Source organism: Hakea prostrata, chromosome 11 (genome assembly GCF_041222555.1).
Source record: "Hakea prostrata isolate BN-2017 chromosome 11, UWA_Hpros_2, whole genome shotgun sequence".
Taxonomy (NCBI): domain Eukaryota; kingdom Viridiplantae; phylum Streptophyta; class Magnoliopsida; order Proteales; family Proteaceae; genus Hakea; species Hakea prostrata.
In genome coordinates, this window is record NC_142610.1 from 5,741,718 (window position 1) to 5,766,417 (window position 24,700).

At 37.8% G+C, this 24,700-nt stretch overlaps 1 protein-coding gene across 3 annotated transcripts in view; it reads right to left on the minus strand.

Moving 5' to 3' along the window:
• Positions 1-855: 855 nt before the first annotated feature.
• Positions 856-24,700, minus strand: part of LOC148999754 (SNARE-interacting protein KEULE-like) — a 51,402-nt gene continuing 27,557 nt past the window's right edge. For 2 of the 3 annotated variants that reach the window (XM_089139436.1, XM_089139437.1), the window contains 17 exons: positions 17,629-17,679; positions 17,418-17,514; positions 17,204-17,236; positions 16,592-16,720; positions 11,696-11,887; positions 11,534-11,617; positions 11,305-11,403; positions 11,085-11,161; positions 9,472-9,568; positions 5,065-5,190; positions 4,885-4,980; positions 3,048-3,167; positions 2,864-2,944; positions 2,370-2,560; positions 2,026-2,116; positions 1,828-1,917; positions 856-1,289 (listed from right to left, as the gene is read on the minus strand). In XM_089139436.1, coding sequence (XP_088995562.1) covers positions 1,233-1,289; positions 1,828-1,917; positions 2,026-2,116; positions 2,370-2,560; positions 2,864-2,944; positions 3,048-3,167; positions 4,885-4,980; positions 5,065-5,190; positions 9,472-9,568; positions 11,085-11,161; positions 11,305-11,403; positions 11,534-11,617; positions 11,696-11,887; positions 16,592-16,720; positions 17,204-17,236; positions 17,418-17,514; positions 17,629-17,679 — 1,711 coding nt within the window. In that variant the 3' untranslated portion in view covers positions 856-1,232. The remainder of the gene's footprint in view (positions 1,290-1,827; positions 1,918-2,025; positions 2,117-2,369; positions 2,561-2,863; positions 2,945-3,047; positions 3,168-4,884; positions 4,981-5,064; positions 5,191-9,471; positions 9,569-11,084; positions 11,162-11,304; positions 11,404-11,533; positions 11,618-11,695; positions 11,888-16,591; positions 16,721-17,203; positions 17,237-17,417; positions 17,515-17,628; positions 17,680-24,700) is intronic. The other variant, XM_089139438.1, reaches the window with a different exon arrangement.

Sequence of the window (24,700 nt, forward strand, 5' to 3'; positions counted from 1 at the left end):
TTTTATGGAACCCACTACAACATCTACAACGAAATTAGATGAGTTTTAGTTTGATTTGATTTATTTAATTATTGGTTCCCAATTTTCAGTTTTAGTTTTAAATTGAAACTATTGTGTTTCAATCACCAGATCATACTAGTTTGTATTTATCTCCTCTTTATGGAAGGAGTCCCGCAATGAATACCGGATGACTTTGACTGCATGTAATCACAATGGACCCTGACGCATAGCGAGGGAGGCAAGACCCTCAATCACAAGAAACAATCCAAAACTCCCGGTGGGCCGATCCTAATAATAATATAAATCAAGAGACCGCAAACCCCACGAAAACACAATTTGCTAGAATATCCACAAGATGACTCTTATCTCTCCGCTAGAATATCCTCAATTGGATTTCTAGAGTAGTTTTATGATTTTCATCCCCTTGTGGTTAAAATCTTGATGTATCAAGGCTCCTTTCCAAGTGTGTATCTCCCATCTACAAATTCTGAGACTAAGTTTATGTTCATTTTAATGGGCCTTGAAAACTCAATAACCCATCTCCAGTGATACCCAAAAAATAAATCAGGCCAATTTTTAAAACCTCCTCCCTAAATTTCTCATTAGAAAGAGATGGAAAAAAAAAACTACAAACACCCCCACAGTCATTCCTTCTCGTCAAAAAACAATTCATAGAAAGAAATCAAGCTAAAATATATATATATATAGTGTCAAGACAACTTGGGACACTTCCTTTAAGTGGTGAGAACCCTATTAAAGCAACACTAATAAAAAAGAAAATCATATTAAATAGATGCACTTCTATGTTAGCATTTAATATTAGTATAGGATATAAATTGAGAACTTGCATCAGATAAGAAAATATAACATGGGTTTAATTTATCTTGGACAAACTATGGTCCAATATTATTTCATTATGAAACTCTCATCGTATTTATCAAAAATGCTCTATCATTTTGATTCATGATTTCAGCTATGAATTACATCACCAGAATAAAAGAAGAGAGAGGACTAGCTCTGAAGAGTACTAAAGAAAGCAGGACTTCAACTTTAATTTTCTACTATTACATGTTTCCAGCAAAGCTCTTGACTAACTTACCAAGAGTACTGTAGGAAGTTTGAGGGAGCAGGGAATAGTAGAAAAATAATTAAAGACATAAGGAATATTTGTATGTGCTTAAAAGCCAGTCTGCTACCATTGGGAAGTGCAAGCATCTCTAAGAATTCTCTTTTTAAATCCGAAGATCATCAATAGAAAGTTCTTGCGGTGCTGCTAGCATCTTCAATTTCTGCAAGTCATATCCATGGCATTCTCTTGTTAGGCTTGACTTTTACTCTTATTACATTTTAAGAGATCTTGATCAATTGAAAAAAAAAGGAAATATCCCAAAACCAGATCTACTTGAGTTATAAATTGATAATTTGTTCCTCATTCAGATATCTAGATTCAGATCTGCAGTAAGGCTTACATACGATAAACAGTTGGAACACACTAATACCTAGAAATGACCTAGATGAAATGTGTATTCAGATCTATTTAAATCTTTTAAGCAAATATGGACCCATATGAATTCAATCAGACTAATGGGAACAAGTCATGGATTTGTATTCATATGGATCTGAATAGGTTTCATTGCTTTCAAGACATCATGGAATGAAAATCATGCAACCTTTTGCCAAATGTATCATCAGTGGACAAATTTATTATATAACAAGAAGAAGGAAAAAGAGCAGGCTCCTTTCACATATGACAAATGACAAGGTGCAAACAGAAAGGTCCAATGGCCAATTATTTGGTGGGGAGCAATAGAATTGGGCTAGTTTTACCGTGATAAATTCTGGAGGATCATCAAGAGTAGAAGAACCCAGCACAATTTCCCTCCCAAGTTTTGCTGTCAGCTTGTGGCAAACACGTAGCTGATAACATATGGGATTAAGTGAGAACCAGTTGTCCATCAAAAAAATACAGAAAGGCAAAAGACAATAGATTAAGCAAATGCATGAAAATCCTTAAGACTTCCTTACCTCTGATCGAGTGGCTCCACCTATGATAAAAACAAATATGCGCTGCCCCAGCTTCTTGAACTCACTAGATGCATGCCTCAGTACTGAGTCGCTATATGAGATGGCATAGATCAGAATGGATCAATTTTCTTCATAAGAATACAGAACTTCATGACAGTAAATGAAAAAGAAAAACCAAGCTAAGTATTTGGTAGCCTTCATGCCTTAGCTTCTATGACACTCTCACCCAACGCGAGCATGTAATAATGTGCATAACACTGGTGTGGGAAAAAGAAAAAAAAAAACAAAACTGATCTCAATTATGCATATCCTACTGAAACTACTTGAAAAAGATAAATTAATACCTTGAATATCCATCATCAGAAGCACGTCCTCGAGCCCATGTGGGAGTTCGCCTTGATCTCATTGAATGAGCACCTGCAACTTGATTTGTCCGTCCTGATGATCCACCTTGTGTGCTGGCTGGACCTGGGTCATTCATACATGAATATTCATTCTTTGGCAAGTCACCCTTACTAAGTTTCTCAATCAGCTCCTGGAACATGCAAATAGTGAAACTGTCAAAGAGGGAGCAGGTACCAATTACAGTGCCTCACTACTAAATCAAGACACTTACTAGAACAGCAGAGATGTAATAATAATGGTCAACAGACAGCTAAGAAGAAACCCCAATTTGGAAAGGAAAAGTAAGACTACAAAACTTTAACAGATGGTATAATAATTGCTAGAATACCAAACAGGTTGTAAATGGCAAGCTCAGAGTCAAAAGAAAACCATTGGCTATAATGGTTAAATATCAATTGCAAGACATGATGAATGATCGACCAATTTTGAATACCTCAATCATGGGGTAAAAGCGCGAGAGTGCCCATTGTTGTTCCTCCTCAACCGTTCGGTCTTTTCTAGCTGCTTGGGTCTTCTGGAATTTAAACAAGGAAATTGCAAATGTTGTCAGACACTTGGTCTTAACATTTACGCAGGCAGGTAAGAAGCTGCGCTAGTCATATTGCTACTATGCTTACCTTATGAAGATCAAACTTTAGAGAGAAATTCCCTGTTGAGTTCTGTTTTTGCTCAGAGAATCCCTCAAGCAATCTCATGTTGTTTACAGTATTCATGTCATCAGGTGATAATCTGGCTAACTACAGGCAAAAAACAGAACAGAAACTCTAATGGTGAATATGGTAAAACAATGAACATAACACATGAAGGTAACTATTTAGTCAATATAGTTTTATATTTGATGATATAGGCAATGCATTATGCATGTAATAGATGAAGATAGTTATTTTTCGCATGTAGTTCTTAATTTGAAAACAACTGATTGAAAGGAATGAACTTACGACAGATAGTTCAATATAGAGACACAAGTGAGATGATGCAAAATCAGACAAATCAAAATAGTCATCCACAGAGGTTAGCCAAATAGAAAACATTCATGGTTGAATTCCCAATGCTCAAGCTGTATGTTTTGGGAGTCATCAATGATTATTTCCTGTGAGATATGAGATATCAAGACACGCTCCCATAGGTCCTAAGGAAAGTCAAGGTGTGGGAACCCTCTACAAGTATCTACTCACAAATCTCATTGCATATGGTAGAATGGGTTAGTAATAATTCATTGGGTCTGGGATGCTCAGAATTATCATAAGTAGGTGAAGGATGTGACTCAAACTCTTGTTCCATAACAGTCATGCAATTTGACAACCATCAAACATATAAATATTTTTTGGGTGAATTTTGATGATAGGTTAGGTCAGAGGCCCTTGACTGTGCTCAGCCATATCACTAATTCCCAATTAATGCAATGAAATCTCAAACCACCAAAAGAGAGAGAGAGAGAGAGAGAGAGAGAGAGAGAGAGAGAGAAAGAATAAGAAGAAAAAGAAGAAAGAAAGACTTGGTTACCAGCAGAAAATAGTAACTATGAACCAAAATAGCGAGTCAATAAACAGAAAAATTAAGGAATCAGATTAGGTAACCACTGCACACAAAATTCTAGTATGAAGCACTCTATAGTAGAACCAGAAACTAGAGTCAGTAACCAAGAGAAAGAAGCAAATAGGAACCAAAATAACAGGTCAAGATCAGCAGAAATATAAGGAAACAGATTAGATAACTAATGCATATGAAGTTTGGTTACAAACTGGTCTATAGAAGATTGAATTATCATACATAGTTGCAGCAATTAATGATGCTCCATTATGACCTGAGTGATCACAAGTTTGAGTTTAGAGGGGGGGGGGGGGAGGTAAGGTTGCATGCACTATGATCCCCCATTGACGGAAGCCTTGTGCACCAAGTAGTGGATATGCCCTTTTTAGTAGTAAGCATCCTAATCTAACTCAAACGCTCAACTTCACTAACATTAACACACTTTTTGCCGTATAAACTAGGTCCCATTACATCAATAAACATAAAAATAAAAAGCATGCCTATAGAACCAAACCATGGCCCAAATTAAGTGTCATAAGGCCCAATTGATCAACAATCTTAACTGCATCAGTGGGCCTACTTGCTGCGCCTGGGTTTATTTTCCATGTACAGGGTGGCATACAAACTTTAGTATATACTCATTTCTAACTCCTAAACATAATGGGCTTATCCAGTAATTTGAGCTTAGAAAAAATGAAGATCCAATACTTCGAAGATTTAGCAATATGAAAAAGTGGGGCATTCCTGTCCAAAAACATCTATGGTGAACCATCCCCTCACGCCACCCCACCCCCAAAAAAAAAAAAAAAAGGAGTAAGAATAAAACAAATTTTGCCATAGCTATTTGGATACTTCCATGACAAGGTTCCGCCAAAGGAGACAAGAATAAGAAAGCCATTGGTGAATAAAACTAAAGCAATTTACCTGCATTAATTTTGAACCTTTGTCACCTTCAAACTTTTCAGGATTAAGTGCTGCATAAATCATCAATAAACGCAACTTATTTTCAGGGCTTGTATCCTGGACAGCAAAAGCACTTCATTTATCAAACATACCCAAATATTTGGTAGTTAATCTATTGAAAATAAGTCCTCAACAAATTACCTGTTTTGTCCTAAGAAAATTGATAACTTCCTTTGTCCCAGCTTCTCCAAAGACAATCCCTTGCTCCAATTGCCCAAGTTCTCGAAGCCCTTGGTCCCTTATAATTCTATTGATTTTTCCAGCAATCTGAAACAAGATGACAAGCTCAGCATAAGAGTGCAGTTACAATAACTTCAGATCCTTAAAAGGTTAATCTATCAATTCAATTTATTTCAATCATTTTTATATAAAAAAAAACCATCAGTGGTTCCATTATTTTTGCCGATCTATGCTTCCATTTTCTGGAAAATTTTGGGATTTTGGCACCTTATACATGTCTGGAAGTTCTAATCCAAGTTAGTTTGATTATGATCCAAGACAAAATTAAAAAGCCATTCTCTAGGTTTTAGTTTTCCTAGTCCTTCAAATATGCATAGCCCAGATACATTTGCGGTCGGTCCAAGCATCATAAGAAAACATAGGAAGGGTGCTTGATATCTCCTTCAATTCAACTCTTAACCATTCCTCTATCTATTCTATGTTGTTTATACTCCATTTTTTCCCTTTATTATTCTCTGTTCTTCTCATCATTCAATTTTATCTTGTGGTCCCAGAACTGCAAAACCATCTTGTTCCAGAATTGTGGATTTGAATCCATCAACTTTGAGATCTATTGGTCAGTTTTGTTAGTTATCTTATTATCTAGTATTGTTTATCCTGTAACTTTATAGTTTAGTTCATTTTCTCCAAGACTAATTTCTGCTGATCAACTCTTTGGTTCCCTCAATTCAAGATGCATATATAAAACAACTGGGTACAGTCTGCACCTGTTTTCTAATTTTTCGAATGTATGTATATACAAGCAACAAGCCTTGTCCCAACTAAATGGGGTCGGCTACATGAATTCTTGCCTTCCTATTGGCTCTATTTGGGGCCATACTATATAAACGGCCTAAGTTATACATATCTTTTATCACCACTTTCTTTAGGTTATCTTAGGTCAGCCCCTAGTTCTTCTAACTCCTTCAATCTGGATTAAATCAGTCCTCTGTACAAGGACAACTAAGGGCTCCCGTTGAATGTGGTTGTGCCACCTCAACTGACTTTCTCATAGCTAACCATTTATGGAAGCTACTCCCAAACCAGCTCTAATATGATCATTCCTTACTACATCCTTCCTAGTATTGCCAATCATCCATCTTAGCATCCTCATTTTTGCTACATTAAGTTTATCTATATGATGCTTCTTAACAGCCCAATGCTTTGCACTATACATCATAGTTGGTTGTACGATGGTCCTATTTATGTATGTACCAGCATCAAATGCTATCACTATCAATTCTCACTTTTGTTAATAACCATTTTCATGTCCTATAATCAGAGAAACTGAAATCATATGCTAGAATATCCTGAATCAATCAGTGCCCAGTCTTACAATCAGAAAATACTGATACCCCATAAGCTGGGAATCCTAGCTTTGTTGTTCTAAAGTGCTATCTCGATATTTCTCACCATTCTAGATTCATCATAATCATCCCTTTTTCCTGCTGTTTGAATTTCAAAATTCATCATAATCTCCCCCCTCTCCTCGAGCCCTTTCCTAGATGATGTGAACCAAGATCTAGGGTTTAATTGACTGTTGCAAACCCTAGGTCTAGGTCCACCCTTAGGATCCTCTTTAATTGAATCAGTAGCAATCACGGGTTTGTAATACCCAACGGTTGAGGGAATTGGGCTGGGTGAGGGTTCTAGGGTTGGGAATGGGGTAGGGTTTAGGAGTTAGGGTTCTAAATTCCAAGGTTGATCCTTTGCTGCAATTTTGATTTCAGAATTGAATTCCAAGTCTAGGATTTTGGGAATTAGGGTTTCTTTTCTAGGGTTTGAACTGGGGTCAGGGTTAGGGTTGACTATCCCTTGGGGTTCAGAGACGTTGGTTCTAGAAGGGCTTAGGATTTGGACGAATAGTTGAAGAGAATTACAAACTTGAAATTTTAGGGTTTTAGGGCTTCGAGTGAAGAAGATGAAGAGTCGGGATTTCTAGGGTTTTCCGGGGAAGGGAAGGCTGAATTGGGAATCAACGGTACATTAGAGAGAGGGGAGTCTAGATCCTAATAGGGGTTGTTATTCGATAAAGAAAACCTAGGGTTTTAGCCTTTTAGGTTAGGTAAATTCTGTTTTAAGAATTCTGAATTTCCAAAAATTGCTGCAAGGAAGAAGGAAGAAGAAGAAGAAAAGAAAGAAGCAAGGGGCTGAGATTTATAACCTAGGGTTGGGGAAGGAAGGGGGTCAAGAGATTGGGGCTGATGGAGGGGATAGAAGCTACCGCAGGGTTGGGAAGGGTGAGGGACACTACGCGATGGGGGGGGGGCATAGTGCGAAAAGTAGGGTTTGAGAGGGACAGGGAAGTGGATGGAAGGGTGTGAGAGAGGAGGGGCCGGATTAGGGTTAGGTGTCTTACTTACTTCAAGAATGCAAGGATTCAACGTCTTCTTCAAGATTCTGCAGAATTCTTCACATCAAAGCCACCACAAGATCCCCTCTAGGGAACCCACAACTCCAACTCTTAGCTCCTTCAATTTTCAATTTCACTTATAAAACAATAATCTGATATATATATATATATATATATATATATATATATATACACACACACAATATAGAGAGGCTTATTTATAGCCTCTAGAAGCAACTCACGCTAGAGCTCAACTTTAGAAAATAAATCAAATTAGGTCTCCCACTTAGAGTAATGACTCATACAGTCATACTCATACAAGGCTGTCATATTTTACTCTACAATGATTCAAATTGAAAACTGAGAGTAGATATGTAATCCTTGCAAGAAGTAGATTGCAACTAAGGGACTCCTTTACTACTTAGAAATCCCACCCTGACTAGGGCTCTTTAATAATTTGACAAACAAGGACTCGAATAAAAAAAATAGAAGTATATCTAATCTCCCAAATGGACTGTGAATCAAATTAGGTCAGATTAGGTTTGAGTAGAAGAACCAAAAGACCCAAATACGCCCACGCTAGATGAAATTTCATGGATTGCTCATAGGGCCACAGGCCCACAGGTACAGATAACCTCCCAGGGCCCTCTTTGGGTGGTCTTAGATCTGCTTCACATCATTAGATGATCTATATTTCTACACCACTCTTCAATCTGAACCACAGCTAATGAAAATTATCATTTCTGGATCTACGGAAGAGAGTTGCCATCATCAACATTTTGCTTTCCACATTTCTCACTAGCTGTGTCAGACTTGATGGGAACAACTATTTACCATAGTGTTCCACTTGTTTTGTTATGGTTGTTGCTCATGGACTTACCAGACATCTTATTGGTATGGTTGCAAGGCCTACTACAGTTGGTTCCCCCTTGGAGAAGTGGTTCTTTAACAATTCCCTAAAGACTCCATGCAGCCTAATATTTTGCAGAGCTACCTTCTTTTCTGTTTGGCTGAGTATCTGGAAGGCTACAAAGAAAAACCTATTATTGGGTTGGTAATGCAGCCTGAATATATAAAGTGTGCAAGCACTAGCAGTCAAAACGTTCTCTCTCAAAGTTGTGTTCCTTGTTCCAGGAACTTGACTTCTATGAGACCTTCCAAATTCCAGCCCACAAGTTCTACAGAATTTATCAGGTTCAAGAAGCATGAGGATAAAATCAGGGTTTCAGATATCTTGGCTGATCCAAATGTGGAGTATGACCACGCTGGACCCTAGATGCCCAGCCAAGATCCATATCCCTCTTCGGAGCAGATCTTGAGAAGATTTGAGCAGACTGCTAAGTTTCAACCTGATGTAGCCTTAGATAGCACTAGGGAAAAATAACAGGACATCAAAAGAACCTACTTGAATTGGGCTAGATTAGTGTTTCAAGGTGTTGGAGAGGACTAGAGTTTAGATCTAAAACCGAGGGGGCTGTGAGGACTTCTCAAGTTTGAGAGGATTATGATGGTGAGAAGTAGGTTTCCTGAATTTAGAATTTGGGTAAAATTTGGGTCTGGACCAGTATGGTAGAGCTTTGGAGCTCTAAGGGAACAGTCAACCTTTGTATTTTAACATAGTTTTTGGTGTCCGCTTGTCTCTTTCATCAACAAGAAACTGACCAATTATCTAAACATCAATGAACTCTTGGAAGCATCCAAAGTAAAATCCGTCTCAAAGAAAATGAAGCTCAAATAAATATAACAAACTCCAGCAGGGAGAACCAACCAAAAGCAACTAGTCAGAGGACAATACACCAAAGGAAATTCCCAAAGAAAAAAAATTAATCCATGTTATCTTTCTTTTCTTTTCTTTTCTTTTTCTTTTTCATTTTCTTTTTTTTTTTTCTTTTTTTTCATCATGATAACTGAAATACTGGATGCAAAATGTAGAGTCTGAGAAGAAAGATGGTTGTGAAATTAACACAATACCATACCTCTACATGGAGAGAAAGCTTGTCCATTTGTTCACTATACTGTGGCAATGCCTGAACCATTTTTTGCAAATCTCGTGTAGATAGTTCACTACCATCCCTATCCCATCCCCACCAAGGGGAAAAAATGAGATTGTTAGTGCCATGGGATAATAATTGCATGATTTGGTACAAGAAAAGAGACAAGACATTTTGCATGCTTTGTTTAAGAAAGAAAAAAGAAGAGGGGGATTGCATGATATGGTACAAGAAAAGAGAAAATATTTTGCATGCTTTGTTTAAAAAAAAGAAAAGGGGGATGCGAGAACTGTCCAATGCTGAAATCTTATAACATGAATAAAAAAAACCAGATAAATCTTTCTCAACATGAAAGCTCTCCTGTTTTTCTAGATCAACACTGATTTAGACTGATGAAGACACCAGGAACCTGAAAATATTACTCTTATTCCACTTTTATGAATCCATAACATACGACGATGAAGGTCCTGGGAACAGGAAAATATAACTCCTGTCCTACAAAAACTGGTTTAGAAATTTTCAACTCCCCACAGGTGTTTGGTTTTTAATTCCCTCTTAGTTTTCCTTATTTGAGTTAGTTTCCTAGTTAGAGTTGGTCTTTTATTTCTCTTTATATGATATAACTTCTCATCATTGGAAATATATTGAATCGAATGGAATTGTTGAGTTACAGTTTAAGTGAGCATGTGGGGCTGCACATGTACATTCCTCTCCCTGCAAGCCTCAGTTTCTTCTATGTTTGCCACTCCTCTATTGATTGTGAGATTCATTTCTTCCCCAACAATCCATGACCACCTCTGTATAAGTTTCAATGGGAATACAACCTTGTAAACATATCTGATAAATCATACTATCATACTATTATATAAAAGAACAAACTTCACTTTGCTTTGGTATACTTTTTCACTGGACCAAAATACCCCCAACAGGTACATCTCTAAGCATTATTCCCTCTCAAGAGTTACATCTCTTCAGATAAAATTTCAAGAATTATTATTGATCTGTTCATTATTTTAGAAGAAAAAAAAATACATTGAAAAGTTCAATATTTCCAGATCTTTCTAGCAGATTTGAGACTGCTATCGCTTTTGATATCAGAAGCAAGTAGTATATGGTCATCTTACATTGTGGTGACCCTCAAGGAATGGACGTTTTGTTATGTCTTGGGGCCTATCTATGTCCCTTCTGCAGCCCTTTGTCCCCACTCTGTAAATGTTTGAGCTTTGTGTTGCATGTATTGTCAGTTCCATAATGTTTTTTATTCTGACCCTATTCTAGAGGTTCCTTTCTCCCCGCAGTTTTATCTTTCTAAGTACAGTACGAGAATTCCAATGGCATTCCATGTTTCAAAACTAAAAGTGAGTACCCAACTCAAAACATTCTTCCAGGAATGAAAGGAAGATGAACAGTCTTCTGAAGAACCATGCCATCAAATAAAGGATTCCATCAAATTTTACTAGGATGCTCCACCAAAAGTAGAGGGAGACCCATGCACTAAGTTCAGATCAAACCCTAAAATTAGATTAAACAATGAAGCAAGGGATTTCCACATAAAAATAGGAATATATTTAGAAAAAGAAGAAGAAAAAAATACCCACCTTGAACCTTGATGGATTTGTGCAGCTTTGTTCTTGGATACGAAGTTGGTCATCTTCTCATGCAACCGTTCACTAGCCTGACACACAATTAATGATGTAAATAGAAAATATACAAAATAAAAAAAAAAATCAAGATGATTACATAAATAACACCCCTTTCCCCCCCCCCCCCCCAAAAAAAAAAATTAACATAAAAAAAATCTGAAAACATGATACTTACATCTGCTATATGTGCATGGCGAAGCTCAAGCCAAATGGGATCGTGATCCTCCAAAAGGACCTCTTTTTTCTCAGGGGAACCACCAGTTTTGCTTGGCACCTAAACCACACTTACATACATATATACATTTACATACATATGGACATGTCAACCGCTGTTATTAAAGCTGCCAAGAAGATGGAGGAGATGAAGAATTCAAATTTTGATTACATTTAACATGAAGGTGTACCTCATGCACATATTTATTTCCATCCATGGTTAATAAATCATGGCACATGGCATCATACGTCCATTCATGTATGATAGGCGCAACCTACAAATGGACACATACACAGCGTTGAGCATGTAAATAACATCCGAATCACAAATCTATGAGAAATCATTCGTCAACCTGATCAACAGATCTGTCAAGAATAAGCAACTCGCATGTTTCTGTCTGGGGAAAGTTAGGAACAGAGGTTTTGAATTTAGTAAGACAGTTCCAAACAGCAGCAGCAAGCTTTGTTGGAACTAAATCACGAAATGGTGTCACTGTAGAAGCATCCAGGCATTTAGCAGCACGGAAGCGCACATACGGAAACTCCTGAGTAAATACAAAGGCATCATTATGCTTATTAAAACACAATCCGAAGTTAAAACATCCACTATAAGCTTACGACACACAACCCAACCAGACAGAATTCTTTGCTTACGTTTATACTTTCCTCAGCCTATTAAGTAATGCTAGGATCATACAAGGATAGTTTCTTTGGAATAATGCCAGAAAATATATCTCCGAAGTAGAGAGCAATGATTTAGGGGAAGGGTATGGTGCAATGGTTGGTGGACCACATTTTTTTTGCCTAAGGTCAAGGCATCGAAACAGCCTCTCCGCAAAAATTGTTGGGGGGCATAAAAAAATTGCTCCTCCCCCCCCCCTCTTCAAAATTTTGCTTGTGTGGAAGCCTTCAGCCTCGGATTCACCCTTTCAGATACAGATACTCACCGATCCAATGGAATTCATCCAAAAAAGAAACACTCACTGCTGGAGAACTTCTAATTACCATCTGGATAATTTCTTAAAATGAGAGTCGGAAAGAAAAAAGGGAAAATTACATGATTAGCTACAATTAGGTTTATGTTTGCAAACACCGCCGATTGTTGCTCAACAATAACTTAATACCACGGATAATTTCTTAAATGGAGTCGGAAGAAAAAGGGAAAATTACATGATTAGCTACAATTAGGGCCAAAATAGTAACACTTGGTTATCTTGCTTTAAAACAGTCCAATAAATTCTGACTCAAGATTAGTTATTTTTGGCTATACTTTTATTTTGGCTACTTTTGTATACCCAAACTCAAGATAAGTTATTTTTGTTAAGTCAAACAATCAGTGGTTAGTTTTGTAACCATAAACTTAATTGTAGCTAATCATGTAATTTTGCCAATAAAAAATATTCATATAAGGTGGATGATCATATTTTTGACCATTGGATGGGAACGAAAAGCAGCGTCCAGTACATGGTCTAGCCTTAGTTTAATCATGTGAGTTCAGCCCAACTTAAGTTATAAGGTTTAAATAGTCTTCCAGCTTATGTTTATTAGCTTTTAAACACCTCCGCTATTGAGAGGTTCTATTTAATTCAAATCTCAAGACTCCAAGTCCTATTCTAAGGGGAAGTCCTATCTCCAACAGGCTTTCAAGTCATATTTTTAATCGGACAGACCTATACTCTTCATTTTATTACTCACCGGAGAAGAATACAGTTATTTCTCTAGTTGCTTATCAGCTGTGCTGTATCTTTTTTATATTTGTCTGATCCAAGGTTGGATTGGTAGCTTGGTGTTTAAAGCCCAAGAGGCCTGGGACCATTTTTGCTCAAAGTTCAAGTTAAAGTCCACCACATTTGCTGTGGCTGTGCATTCAGGCAACTCCTCAATCAAATCCAAATACATCATTGAAGAAAAGGCTCAACAGCAGGTTGTGGAATGTCAGCTCTTTCCAATTCCTATCTTTTCCCTTTTCTCCTTCTCTTGTAGCCCTAAAACAAACAACGAATCCCTCAAATGCAAGAAACCTCAATTCCTAACTTCATATACCTACCCTCCACCATACCAGTGAGTTTAAACTCAATTCCCAACCTATTCCCATCCAGTTAAAACCTTAGAGCCAGTAAGTTCTGGAAAACTGAAGATCTACTTCCCATCCAAATGCAACCTAAATTGGAGAACATCCCCTGACCCCTACAATCAATCCAAGTATCAGCCTCATCCCATCTCTGAACACCCAAGACATCTCATGATCTCAAGGATTTCACCCATATCACCCATCTCAAAAAACCATCCCATAAACCTTTTTTTCTCTGTTTGTTCCTAATCTCTTATCAATCCATTGGTTCTATCAAGAATGCTTTCCTATATGGTGATCTTCAAGAAGAGGTTTACATGGAGCAACCTCTGGTATATGTTGATCAGTGGGAGAATCAACAAGGATGTGCAAGCTACATATCTCAAAAGACATGGTTCAAGAAATTTAGCACCACTGTGACTACTTATGGGTTCAACTAGTGTTACTTTGACCATTCAGTGTTTGTGCGTTGCCAAGGGGACAAGGTTGTTATCATGGTTGTGTACAATGACATAATTATTTTTGAAAATGACAAGGGTGCACTAAAGAGGTTGAAGTGGTGAAGACTACACTACAAACACATTTTTAGACTAATGACCAAGGGAATATTCACTATTTTCTTAGGACAAAGGTAGTTCACAGCAAGAAAGGAATTAGCTTATTTTCATCGCTACAGGAGCTTGGTTGGGAAGTTTATCTACGTTACTGTTACAAGACCTGATATCACCTTTGCTAATGGAATTCTAAGTCAGTTTATACAGTCTCTTAGAAAGGCCTCATTGATGCTGCAATTCGTGTAGTTTGATACCTCAATGGTGCTCCAGGCAAGGGCCTAATTTATCGTCCCAATAGGCATTTGGTCTAGTGGCCTTTTCCGCTGCAGATTGGGCAGGTTTGGCCAGTGATTGACGGTCCACTATATGGTATAGCACCTTCATTGGAGGAAATTTAGTCACATGGCAGAGCAAAAAGCAGACTACCATTGCCCAGTCTAGTGCTGAAGCTGAGTATAGAGCCTTGGCCCATACTGCCGCTGAACTAATGTGGCTTCGTTACTTCTTGAACAGACATTTTGAGTAGATTCTACAATGAAGATGTACTGTAACAATCAAGCTGCTACCTATTTGCTATTAATCTAGTATTCCATGAGCACACGAAACATGTAGAGGTGGATTGTCATTTTGTCAAAGATGTTGTAATGATGAAATTGACTGTCACTCCCTTTGTGCCCTCAACCGACCAGTTAGCAGATATATTTACGAAGCTGTTGTTTGCTCCTAATTTTCTTTCTATTTGTACCAAGCCGAGCATGGGTGATTTGTATGCTCCAACTTAAGGGAGAGTGTTGAGAACTAGTGATGACACTAAGGATCAAATTGTACTTAGTGCCGTATGTGTTTTAGGTTTTCTTTTCTTGTTATTTGTTCATTGCAACTCTGTCGCCAGTTAGTAGGGGCAATAAACTCTTTATTTCCTTATTATTTTGTTTGGCAGCAATTATAGATAAAGCGTGACACCAGACTAGGACAATTAAGCCTACGCACAGGATCTTTCTTCCTAACGGACTCAGGACACCTCTCTCTTCTTCTCATTCTGGTTCTTCTTATTCATATTCTTCTCTGATGTTGGCAGGTTACAGGATCCTGGTCTCTCTAACAATCCATTTGACATCACTCCATAAGAAGGCACCCATACAACCTAGACAAATTGCTTTCAAAACCTACTTCCATCTCATTGAGCTGGTTCTGTTAAAGATTGGCTAATTATCTCTCCTTCAATTAAGGCTGCATCAGAAACCCTGATAAAAAGTAAATTCTTAAGCCTTGGCAGGTATGAGGTCTCTTGTGTGTATGACTGATAGAGGTAGTAAACCACCTGATAATTCCTCCAGAAATAGATGAATAAATTCTCTGACTAAGGATCTAAGTTGATATTGTACACCCATAGGTTGCATTTCTTGAATATTTAATCATGAAAATTTTCTCAGCTTCTTAGATTCTTGTAGGAATCTCTAGTTGGCGATAGCATGCCCCTCCACTTGAGAAGATTTGGTTCTTTCATCCATTTCCAGAGGGGCTAGGGTATTTTTCCAGCCCTCTAAGTGAAACATACACAACTTGTATCAACTCATATGCTGAAGATTGTACTTATCCTGTTGTGTATTGCATGGGATTCTTGAACTGTACTACCTAAAATATACTATTTCTTTATACCAGTGGCATGGGGACCACACTTATCGTACGCTCATAGCTAAAATGACAAGTTGACTCTACTCATATGCTAAAGTTTGTACTTATCCTGTTATGTATTGCATGGGAGTCTAATTTACTATTTTTTATACCGACCACCTTTAGTTGGGAAAGGGCTTGCTGTTGTCGTTGTAGTTACTACATTTGTCATTGCAGATACCACTCCAGGAGTAGCAGCTTTGTGCGGATGGAAATTGGTATCGTAAATAGAGGTTCTTGCTCTGTGATGCGAATGGGAATCACAGTCTCTAACTATATCAGGGGTTACATAGAGCAGCAACCTAACAACTGACTGTCGATTTTGCTGTATCCGACTTTCCATTTTGGACCCAATATATACTAGTTCTCTCAAGCCGTGACCGTTATAGTTGGCACAGTTGTTACTGATTATCTCTAAACTACTTATCTGTTCTGCAACTTGTTGTAACCATCCAACTTATGTAACTTACTTGGTAAACTCACTTCTCTTGGCAAAACACAACAGGACTCTCAAACCAGTTGTATTCCAAGAGTTTCAGCAGGTAGGCGTTATTATTTAATGTTATCTCAATTTTAGAGCAATCTTTTCACTTCATCAAAAAAAAATGACATGGGAACCATGAAAGAAAGTAGCAGAAACCATTTAACATATTCACATATTTCTAGTGCTGGCACTCACAATCGTTAAGGCTCTTGCTATAATATCTAGCCAATACTCAGTCATCTATAAATGCTAACATATAATAAAGACATCCTTCCATGATAAATTATGTAGAAATTAAAACTTCGATGATCAATCAGGAAAAAAAGTGACACTGCTCATTGAATAACAAGCTCACCAGCATTATCTATATTTCATTTAATTTTGAAGAACAAATTTAATACAAAGCATGTAATAGTTAATTGCTCAAATTTAACAGCAAAACCATGGAAATGTTTTTGATCCATACCCTCAATGAAGCAAAAACTGTGGATATGCGGGTGGCCATTGTATTCAAGCAGGCATCATACATGCGTGAATTCTCCAAATTTTCTCCAAAAAGATCCTCTAATGCCCTCTCATTGTCAGTAATGAAACCCTGCTTGGAGGTTGAAAAAGCAATGGTCCACCAAAATGAAAAGCATATGTCAAGCAAAATAGAAATAATGTAGCCATAAAAACGTAAAAGAGAACAAACCCATTGTAGTAAGGATGAAGACAAAATGAAAAGCATATGTCAAGGAAATGGAAATAATGTAGCCATAAGAACGTAAAACAAAGCAAACCAATTGTAGTAAAGATGAACCCAAGAATTTCAAACAATTTAAAATGAAGAAACATCATAGTCAGAACAATAAAGAAAACAAGATACTCTGTCAGACTAAACCTCAAACGGGGTCCAAATAAGCTCACTTCCTATATAGTAAAGCAGAGGACAGATGAGAAACTAAATAATACAGAAAGTTCCCTCTTTGGATCTTGCCAAGTCTTTGACTATATGGAATCCTAGAAGTCTCTTGATTTATCATATAACATGCATATTGCAAAACCATAAGTAGAAATACAGAGTGCCACCAAGTACCTGACTATCTATGGCAAAGAACTCCAAATTCATCTGCATGTTTCAAACAAACACAAAAGAAAAGAAAAAAAATCACCAACCAGTGCATATACTTCCAACAGTTAAAAGAGGAAATAATCCAGTATCATACTAAGCATATAAACTGATAACAAAAAATATAAAGAATAACGAATTCAGATATTTGGTGTCTGGAATGCATAAAAAAAGAATTGACCTCTCTCAGAGCACCTATACGGGGTAATACACTTGTATCGCTCTTGATGCGATTAACCAAATCTTTCGAAACAGATGAACTGAAGAAGACAAATGCCCTGTTGGGAAATAAAGTTGAAGCACAAATATGAGCAAAAGCTGCAAAACTAAGTCAACAGTACTAGAAGCTAGACCACAAAGGACATAAAAAAAAATAAGGAGAGCACATATACTTTTTGTACAAAGGCACTCTTCCTGACATGTCAGATAAGAACATGACAACACTGCATCAGCAAAAAGATAGTCAGAAAGGTCCCAATCATTTTGATGCTTGAAAGAGACCAAAGCATACCTATGTGAAGAAACAAGAATTGTAAAAATTGGTCATCAGGTTTGAGTATTAATTAAAGCTGCCAGCTGACCAACTCAGAAAAGAAAGGGAGTGGGGGGACCAGTGCTGAAGGCTTCCACACAAGCAGAGTCTAGGAGGGGGGGGGGGGAACTGTCCCAAATTAAAAGATGGGTTAGGATTAATAAAACATGACCCTGAAGAAGCAGCGGAGGACAAGTTGGCAAGTTCCTGCACACGAAATAATGTGAAGGCAGACACCCAACCAAGACAAAAATGGAATTCCTAACTGCAAATAGGCAACGTAGAACCCCAGGGAAGCAAGCAGGTTTGCAGAACAATCACAAACTGCCACTTGATCAAGCATTTATCAAGAGGGGGAAGTGAAAAACTAAGGGATGGATTACCAAAAGAAAGTAACACTGGTTTTTCAAGGTTTGGCATGCAGAACTTGAAAATATAAATAAAAGAATAATAACTGAAATGCAAGTACTAGGTATGCTTCTACCAAGAAAAAGTACAAGGTATGCTTCCTCCTGAATAATTTAAATGATATATTGAATGAAGATGATAAAATTTACTAGTGGATACACGTACACCAGATTACTAATTCTTCACTAGAAAATGACGTACATTCACTTAACATTGTAATTTTCAGATACACTAGTTTTTTGAAGGCACCATAGCAGATTTTTTTTTTTCCTTGGGTAGCTGGGTTCTGATGAGAGTTGAACTGGTGACCTCTTCTTTGCAATGTGTTGGTCTTTGTCAACTAAGCAACCCCCTTGGCATAAAAGGCTGTTTCCAAGCAATAGCTACCAATTTTACAAGTTCCAAAGAAATTCCGACGCAGATCCATCATCAAATGGGTTTATTTACCTAAAATAAGAATAAGCCTGGGGTTGGCTTATATAGGTTTTGTACCTTTGGGCCCTTCATATAAAGTGCAATGACCATTCTTTATGACCTAGAATAGGGGAACATGGGCTGCATAATTAGTTAGTTTTATTTCTATGTTGAAATTGAACCTGGTAAATTCTGGTTCAATTTTAGTTATTCCATGGTTTGTTTAAGAGGTCATGTGATGCAGATCCAAAACCTATTTGGGGTTATCATGAGTGGTCTAAAACATGTGTACTGAGGTGGTACACAAATTTAAGTTTAATTACTTTGTAACTTCTGTTTTAGCAGTCGTGACCACTTAAAAGTCACTTGTCTTAATTAGAAGTATCTGGGCTACTTTAAATGAAGGTCAAATAGGTGTTTTCTTATTTAAATAGATTTCAACTTGTTTTATTTAGTTATGAACTCCAAGTCAGTTCCCTAAGTCTAAGAGGAGTTAAAACTATATTAGAAATGAAATTAGTTTCTATTTCAAGTTTTAGCAGGATTTGTTATTGCTTTTCCTTTTCCAACTCAATTTTGTAAGGACCCTACTTATACCTCCTTTCAGGGAAGAGTCAAGATTGATTATTGTTATTGAGTTTTGCAATGCAAACCTGAGTTATTCCTCTTTGGAAGCCATTTCTGCCAGAGACGTCGGCCCTAGTGTTGCCCTGGTTGTTTGAAGTCCAGGAAGGTTACTCTTGGGTGCTTAGGTGCATAACATTGTAACTCCTGCTGACTATGGAATCAGTTCTCACAGATCTGCCATTACAAGTTACTGCTTGGTAAGGATATCAATTCCCCATCCCCTTCTTCGCCTAATTTTCCATTTGCATTTTTTGGAAATACTGGCTTAGTAAAAGCTACCAACAGCAAAAATTAACCATTAGAATTCCCCCAAAATCAACTACAGCACCCATAAAACCTTCTACAGTTGACCTTGCTGCCCCATCTAAACACCTGACACCCAAAGTTTCACATTCAAACAAGCTGCTGTTTGAAAGTCATTACTTTCTAGAAGAACATACACAAGGTGTTTTCCGCTATAACCTACCCAACTTAAACCAGCCATTGGATTTTCATCCTTTTGGACCATATCATCCACATACTTTCCAAACCAAACCATTTAAATCTGGTGGCAACTTGACCTAGCCAAAACCCCAGTTCTAATCTTAACCAATTTCTCTTTACAAGACCCAAAACTCAGATCTATCATTCTAGCCATCAGTTTTGGCTGATTTTTGGATTAAATAACCCTCTCTCATAGTTAGGAACCCAATTCAAGTCTCTTCCCTAGTCCCACCTATAAAACCTAGAAACCCTAATTTTTTGGATTTCACCCAGACCCTAATTGCAGATCTCGAATTGGTTATATTGAGATCTTAGAAGAACCACCATAGTTGATCTTGATCCTATTCAATCTAGAGCTTCATAAAGGTGGTATCAGAGCAATGGTAGGACCAACCACAAAAGAGTTCTCTGAGAAGTGGGACAAGGAAATGCTGAACTCAAAGCCCTCATCCAGGTGTCTCTGATGCAATAAAGTAAGAAGTGCAGGAGAAGTGGAACTAGAGGCTGTAGGAAGAGCTAATGGAGACCTAACAAGTAGAGCCCCCCTTTCTGTTTGTGATTTCCAAATCGTATGCCCCGTTTCCAGGTCCTGAGACATACAACGAGAAGGGAAAAAGTTACTTTGTAGTTAACATCATGAGTAAGGCTACTGATAGATAAAAGGTTAGTTGAAAACTTAGGAACGTGCAAAACAGAAGACAGAGTAAGAGAAGGCGAACAGACAATAGATCCTTTTATAGAGATAGGGGAAAGAGACCCATCGGTCATTTGAACATATGTCGAAGGAACCGATGAATAGTATGAAACAAGGAAGATGAGCCAATCATATTGTCGGTGCCCTAGAGTTGATTATCCAGGAGGGATAAGTCTTGACATCTTGACAACCGAAAATACTTGTGCAAGACTGTGGATCAGCAAAGGGAACAATGACAGTGGCTACACTCACATTGGTAGTTAGTGTTGAAAAGACATGTCAAGTCTGGGTATCAACTAGCAAAGGTGCTGGAGCTCGTCTGAAGAAAGAGGTGCTAGAGTCCTTAGGGTGTTAGAATTAGCTTGGTGTGCAGATGCTTTATTGCTGCCCCTATTTCCATTCCTACCTCCTCCATGGGAAATTGCTGGGCATCCATACAACTTCCAACACTTGTCTTTTGCATGATGCTCTTTTCCACAATACTCGCACTTCATTTGGGTGCTAGAATCACTAGAACTAGATTTATTGCCACTAGAATCAGCCACTAGTGCAGACTTGCAAATGTCTGAGTATGGATTATATTGTGCTATGACTGTGCTTAGTGTCAACCATAACATAGGCTTGCTTTAGAGAAGGAAAAGGCTCTTGGGAAAGAATTTGTGCTCCAATGTGATCATACTCAATATTCGACCCTACGCTCTGAGTTCGTGTTCCCATTTCTAATAGGCAGCAACATTTGCAAGATAGGATGGAGTAAAACGATCATAGAAAGCAAGGGTCTAATAAGAGCCTCGAAGATTGTTGTAGTACTAAGACAGGATAAGCTTTTTTGTTGTAACCGATGAATCTTCCTTCAAATCTCAAAACATTGTGCATCATTCCCAACCTTGGAACAAGTCTCTTTGGTAACCCTCTATATAGTAGCAGCATCAGGAAGGACCGAAGGAGAAGGTAACTCTATGTAATACTTGGTTTAATGGAATTAAGGAGAAATCCCATTACCAAATATTCATCTGTCTCCCACTTGTCTTGAGATGTTCTAGGCGAAGAAGGTTTGATAGAAGTTCCATGAAGATGGCCAATCAAACCACGAGCTCCAACCGCAAGAGAAACAAAATGGGATACGTGAAGATAATTGGTCCCATTATGCTTAATGGGGATCATTTGAAAGGGAGAAAATTCACGATCCCAAGAAACAGAAGATATGGGAGAATCCTCTATGCCAGATGCACCAGAAGAGGCGGAAGGCAATGTATCAGCCATCGTAGGAACCAAAAAGCAGATTAGGTACTAGGAAAAAATATATTTTGGAAGGAGAAAAGTGCTCACCACCAAAAACAATTCACAAAGGATGTTTTAGGACAAGAAAAGTTTTTCAAAAGGTCACGAAAGGGATTCGATTCCTAATAAGGGTTTGTGGTAGGCTAAAAAAGAGAAAAAAAAGTGGAGAAAGAATTTTAGAAGGTTGAAAGAGGCAGAAAAATAAGGCTGATGGCTTTAGGTGGATCAAACCAAGGAGGCGATGCCTTTAGGAGCCACACAAATTGCAGTGATTGCCCTAAGAGGCAATCATGGGGTGTCTAGGTTCTTAGCGGCAGGGAATGGTGGGCCTAGAGAGTTTTTCACTGGTATGAGTTGATCCTCCTAGGCCCATCGCAGGTTGTTGTTAAGGCTGACGAAAGGTCTAGGAGTGGTTCAAATTGCAGGCGATGGTGGTGGCTGGAGTTCGATGGAAAGAAAGAAGAAAGGGAAGTGGTGGAGGCTTTAAAGATGTTTTAGGGTGCTGGCGACAGGGTTTTCTGAGTTGCGTGGGGAAGATGGAGGTGGCGAAGGTCCTAGAACCTACCAAAAGTGGAGGGTGATGGTTCTAGGCCACCATAGGAGGTGGAGGCGATGGATTTGGATTGGTCACAACTTGGCAGAAGGGTGGTTGGTAAGCTGCAATAGAAAGAAGAGGAGGAGAGATGGATGCGATGATGGTGGTGCTCTGCAATGAAAATTTTCTAGGGCTCTTGGATTAGAGTTGGCTCTGATATCATATTGAATAATTTGTCGAATCATGACTTGTGTCTAAAGAACACAACATAAGCTTTATTTATAGTAATAACTTATCAAATACAAAACAACTTAGCCTTCCCAGTGTGGGAATTTCTACAAGAAAATATAAAAAATCATAAAAGATTCTAGCAAAGACCTTAGCAAATCTACCCTCAATAAGGAAACCCCAAATAAAACAACAACAACAATAGTAGCAATAAGCCTTGTCCCAACTAAATGGGGTCATCTACATGGATTCTTGCCTTCCAATTAGTTCTATTTGAGGCCATGCTAGATACAAGGTCTAAGCTATGCATATCCTTTCTCACCACTTCTCTTAAGGTTGTCTTAGGTTTGCCCCTTAACTCTTCTCATTTTTTCAATATGGATTATATCACTTCTCCGTACAAGGGCATTTATAGGTCTCTGTTGAATGTGGATGTGCCATCTCAAACAACTTTCTCGAAGCTTATCACTTATGGGAGCAACTTCCAAACCAACTCTAATATGATCATTTCTTATCTTATCCTTCCTAGTTTTGCCACTTATCCATCTTAGCATCCTTATTTCTACTACACTGAGTTTATCTATATTATTATTTTTAATAGCCCAACACTCTGCACCGTACATCATAGCTGGTTGAACCAACAGTCCTATAGAGTTTTCCTTTAAGCTTTAATGGAATACGTCGATCACATAAGACCCCAAATGCAACTCTCCACTTCATCCACCCTATTTTAATTCTTTAGGAAACATCATCATCTATATCACCTCTTGTATTTATGATTGAACCTGGATACTAAAATAATCACTCTGAGGAATCTCCTTATCGTCAAGTTTCACCACCTCATCGTCTGCCCAATCATGACTAGAGTTACAAACTAGATATTCTTTCTTCGTTCTACTTAGTTTAAAGCCTTTTGATTCCAAAGCTGCACTCCATGATTCTAACTTGGTATTAATCCCTACTTGAGTCTCATCTATCAACACAATATCATCAACAAAATGAATAAACCAAGGGAACTAGTCTTGAATGTCTTTGGTTAATTTAACCATTGCAAGTGCAAATAAATATGGGCTTAAAGTTGAATTGATGTATCATACCTATCCTGAACTATTTCCACATATTTACTTGCAAGACTTCTTTTCTCTAGTACTTCCCAAATTAAAGCTCTAGGAACTCTATCATAAGCTTTTTCTAGGTCAATAAATACCACATGAAGGTCTTTCCTACACTCTATACCTTTCCATAGGTCTCTTAATTGGGTAAATAACCTTCATTGTAGATCTTCCTAGTATAAACCCAGATTGGTTCTCCGAAATTGTGGTTAAATGTCTCAAACGGGCTTCAATTACTCTCTCCTATAATTTCATAGTATGGCTCATCAGTTTAATGCCCTTATAGTTACCACAACTTTAAATATCTCCTTTATTTTTGTAAATTGGAACCACGATGCTTTTCCTCCATTCATCTGGCATTTTTCTTGTGCTTATAATCTTATTAAATAACTTAGTCAAACAAACTAGCCCGTGGGTTCCTAAGCTCTTCTATACTTCTATTGGGATTCATCAGGACCTTGTGTCGTGCATAGTTTCATCCTCTTTAGTGCTTCTTTTACTTCGGCCTTCGAAATACTCCGTATATAGGTTTAAAAATTAGTGCCTTGGTGATCGGTGTAATCGTCCGAATCACTTGAAGTATGTTCATTTAGAAGACTAGAGAAATAGATTTCCCATCTTTTCTTAATGTCCCCATCACATACTAGTACTTTACCATCTCCATTTAATACATCTAACATGATCAAGATCTCTACTCTTCTTATCCCTTATTTTGGCTATCTTATAAATAGATTTTTTTCTTTCCTTCGTGCCCAACTTATTATATAATTCTTCATACTTCTTCTCCCTTGCTTTTCCTGTAATTTTCTTAGCTTCATTTCTAGCCAACCTATACCTTTGACAATCTTCAAGATCCTTAGTTCTTTGCCATGTCTTAAAACTAGTAGAACCTCACTATCCCACCACCAAGTCTCTCTATAGGAATGGAGCTTTCCTTTTGATTCACCTAGGACATCTTTAGCCCTTCTTGATACACATAGCCATCTGATTCCACTTTGCATTAGTGTCCCCCTCAAATATGGAAAGTAAATCTAAATCTCTGCCTTACAACAGCTCTTAGGATTTATAGTCATTTAATTTCAAGCGTCCAAGTTCTGTGTTAGTTAGAGGTCCTAGTTCTATCATAAATTTAAGTCCTACCTTTAAGTTA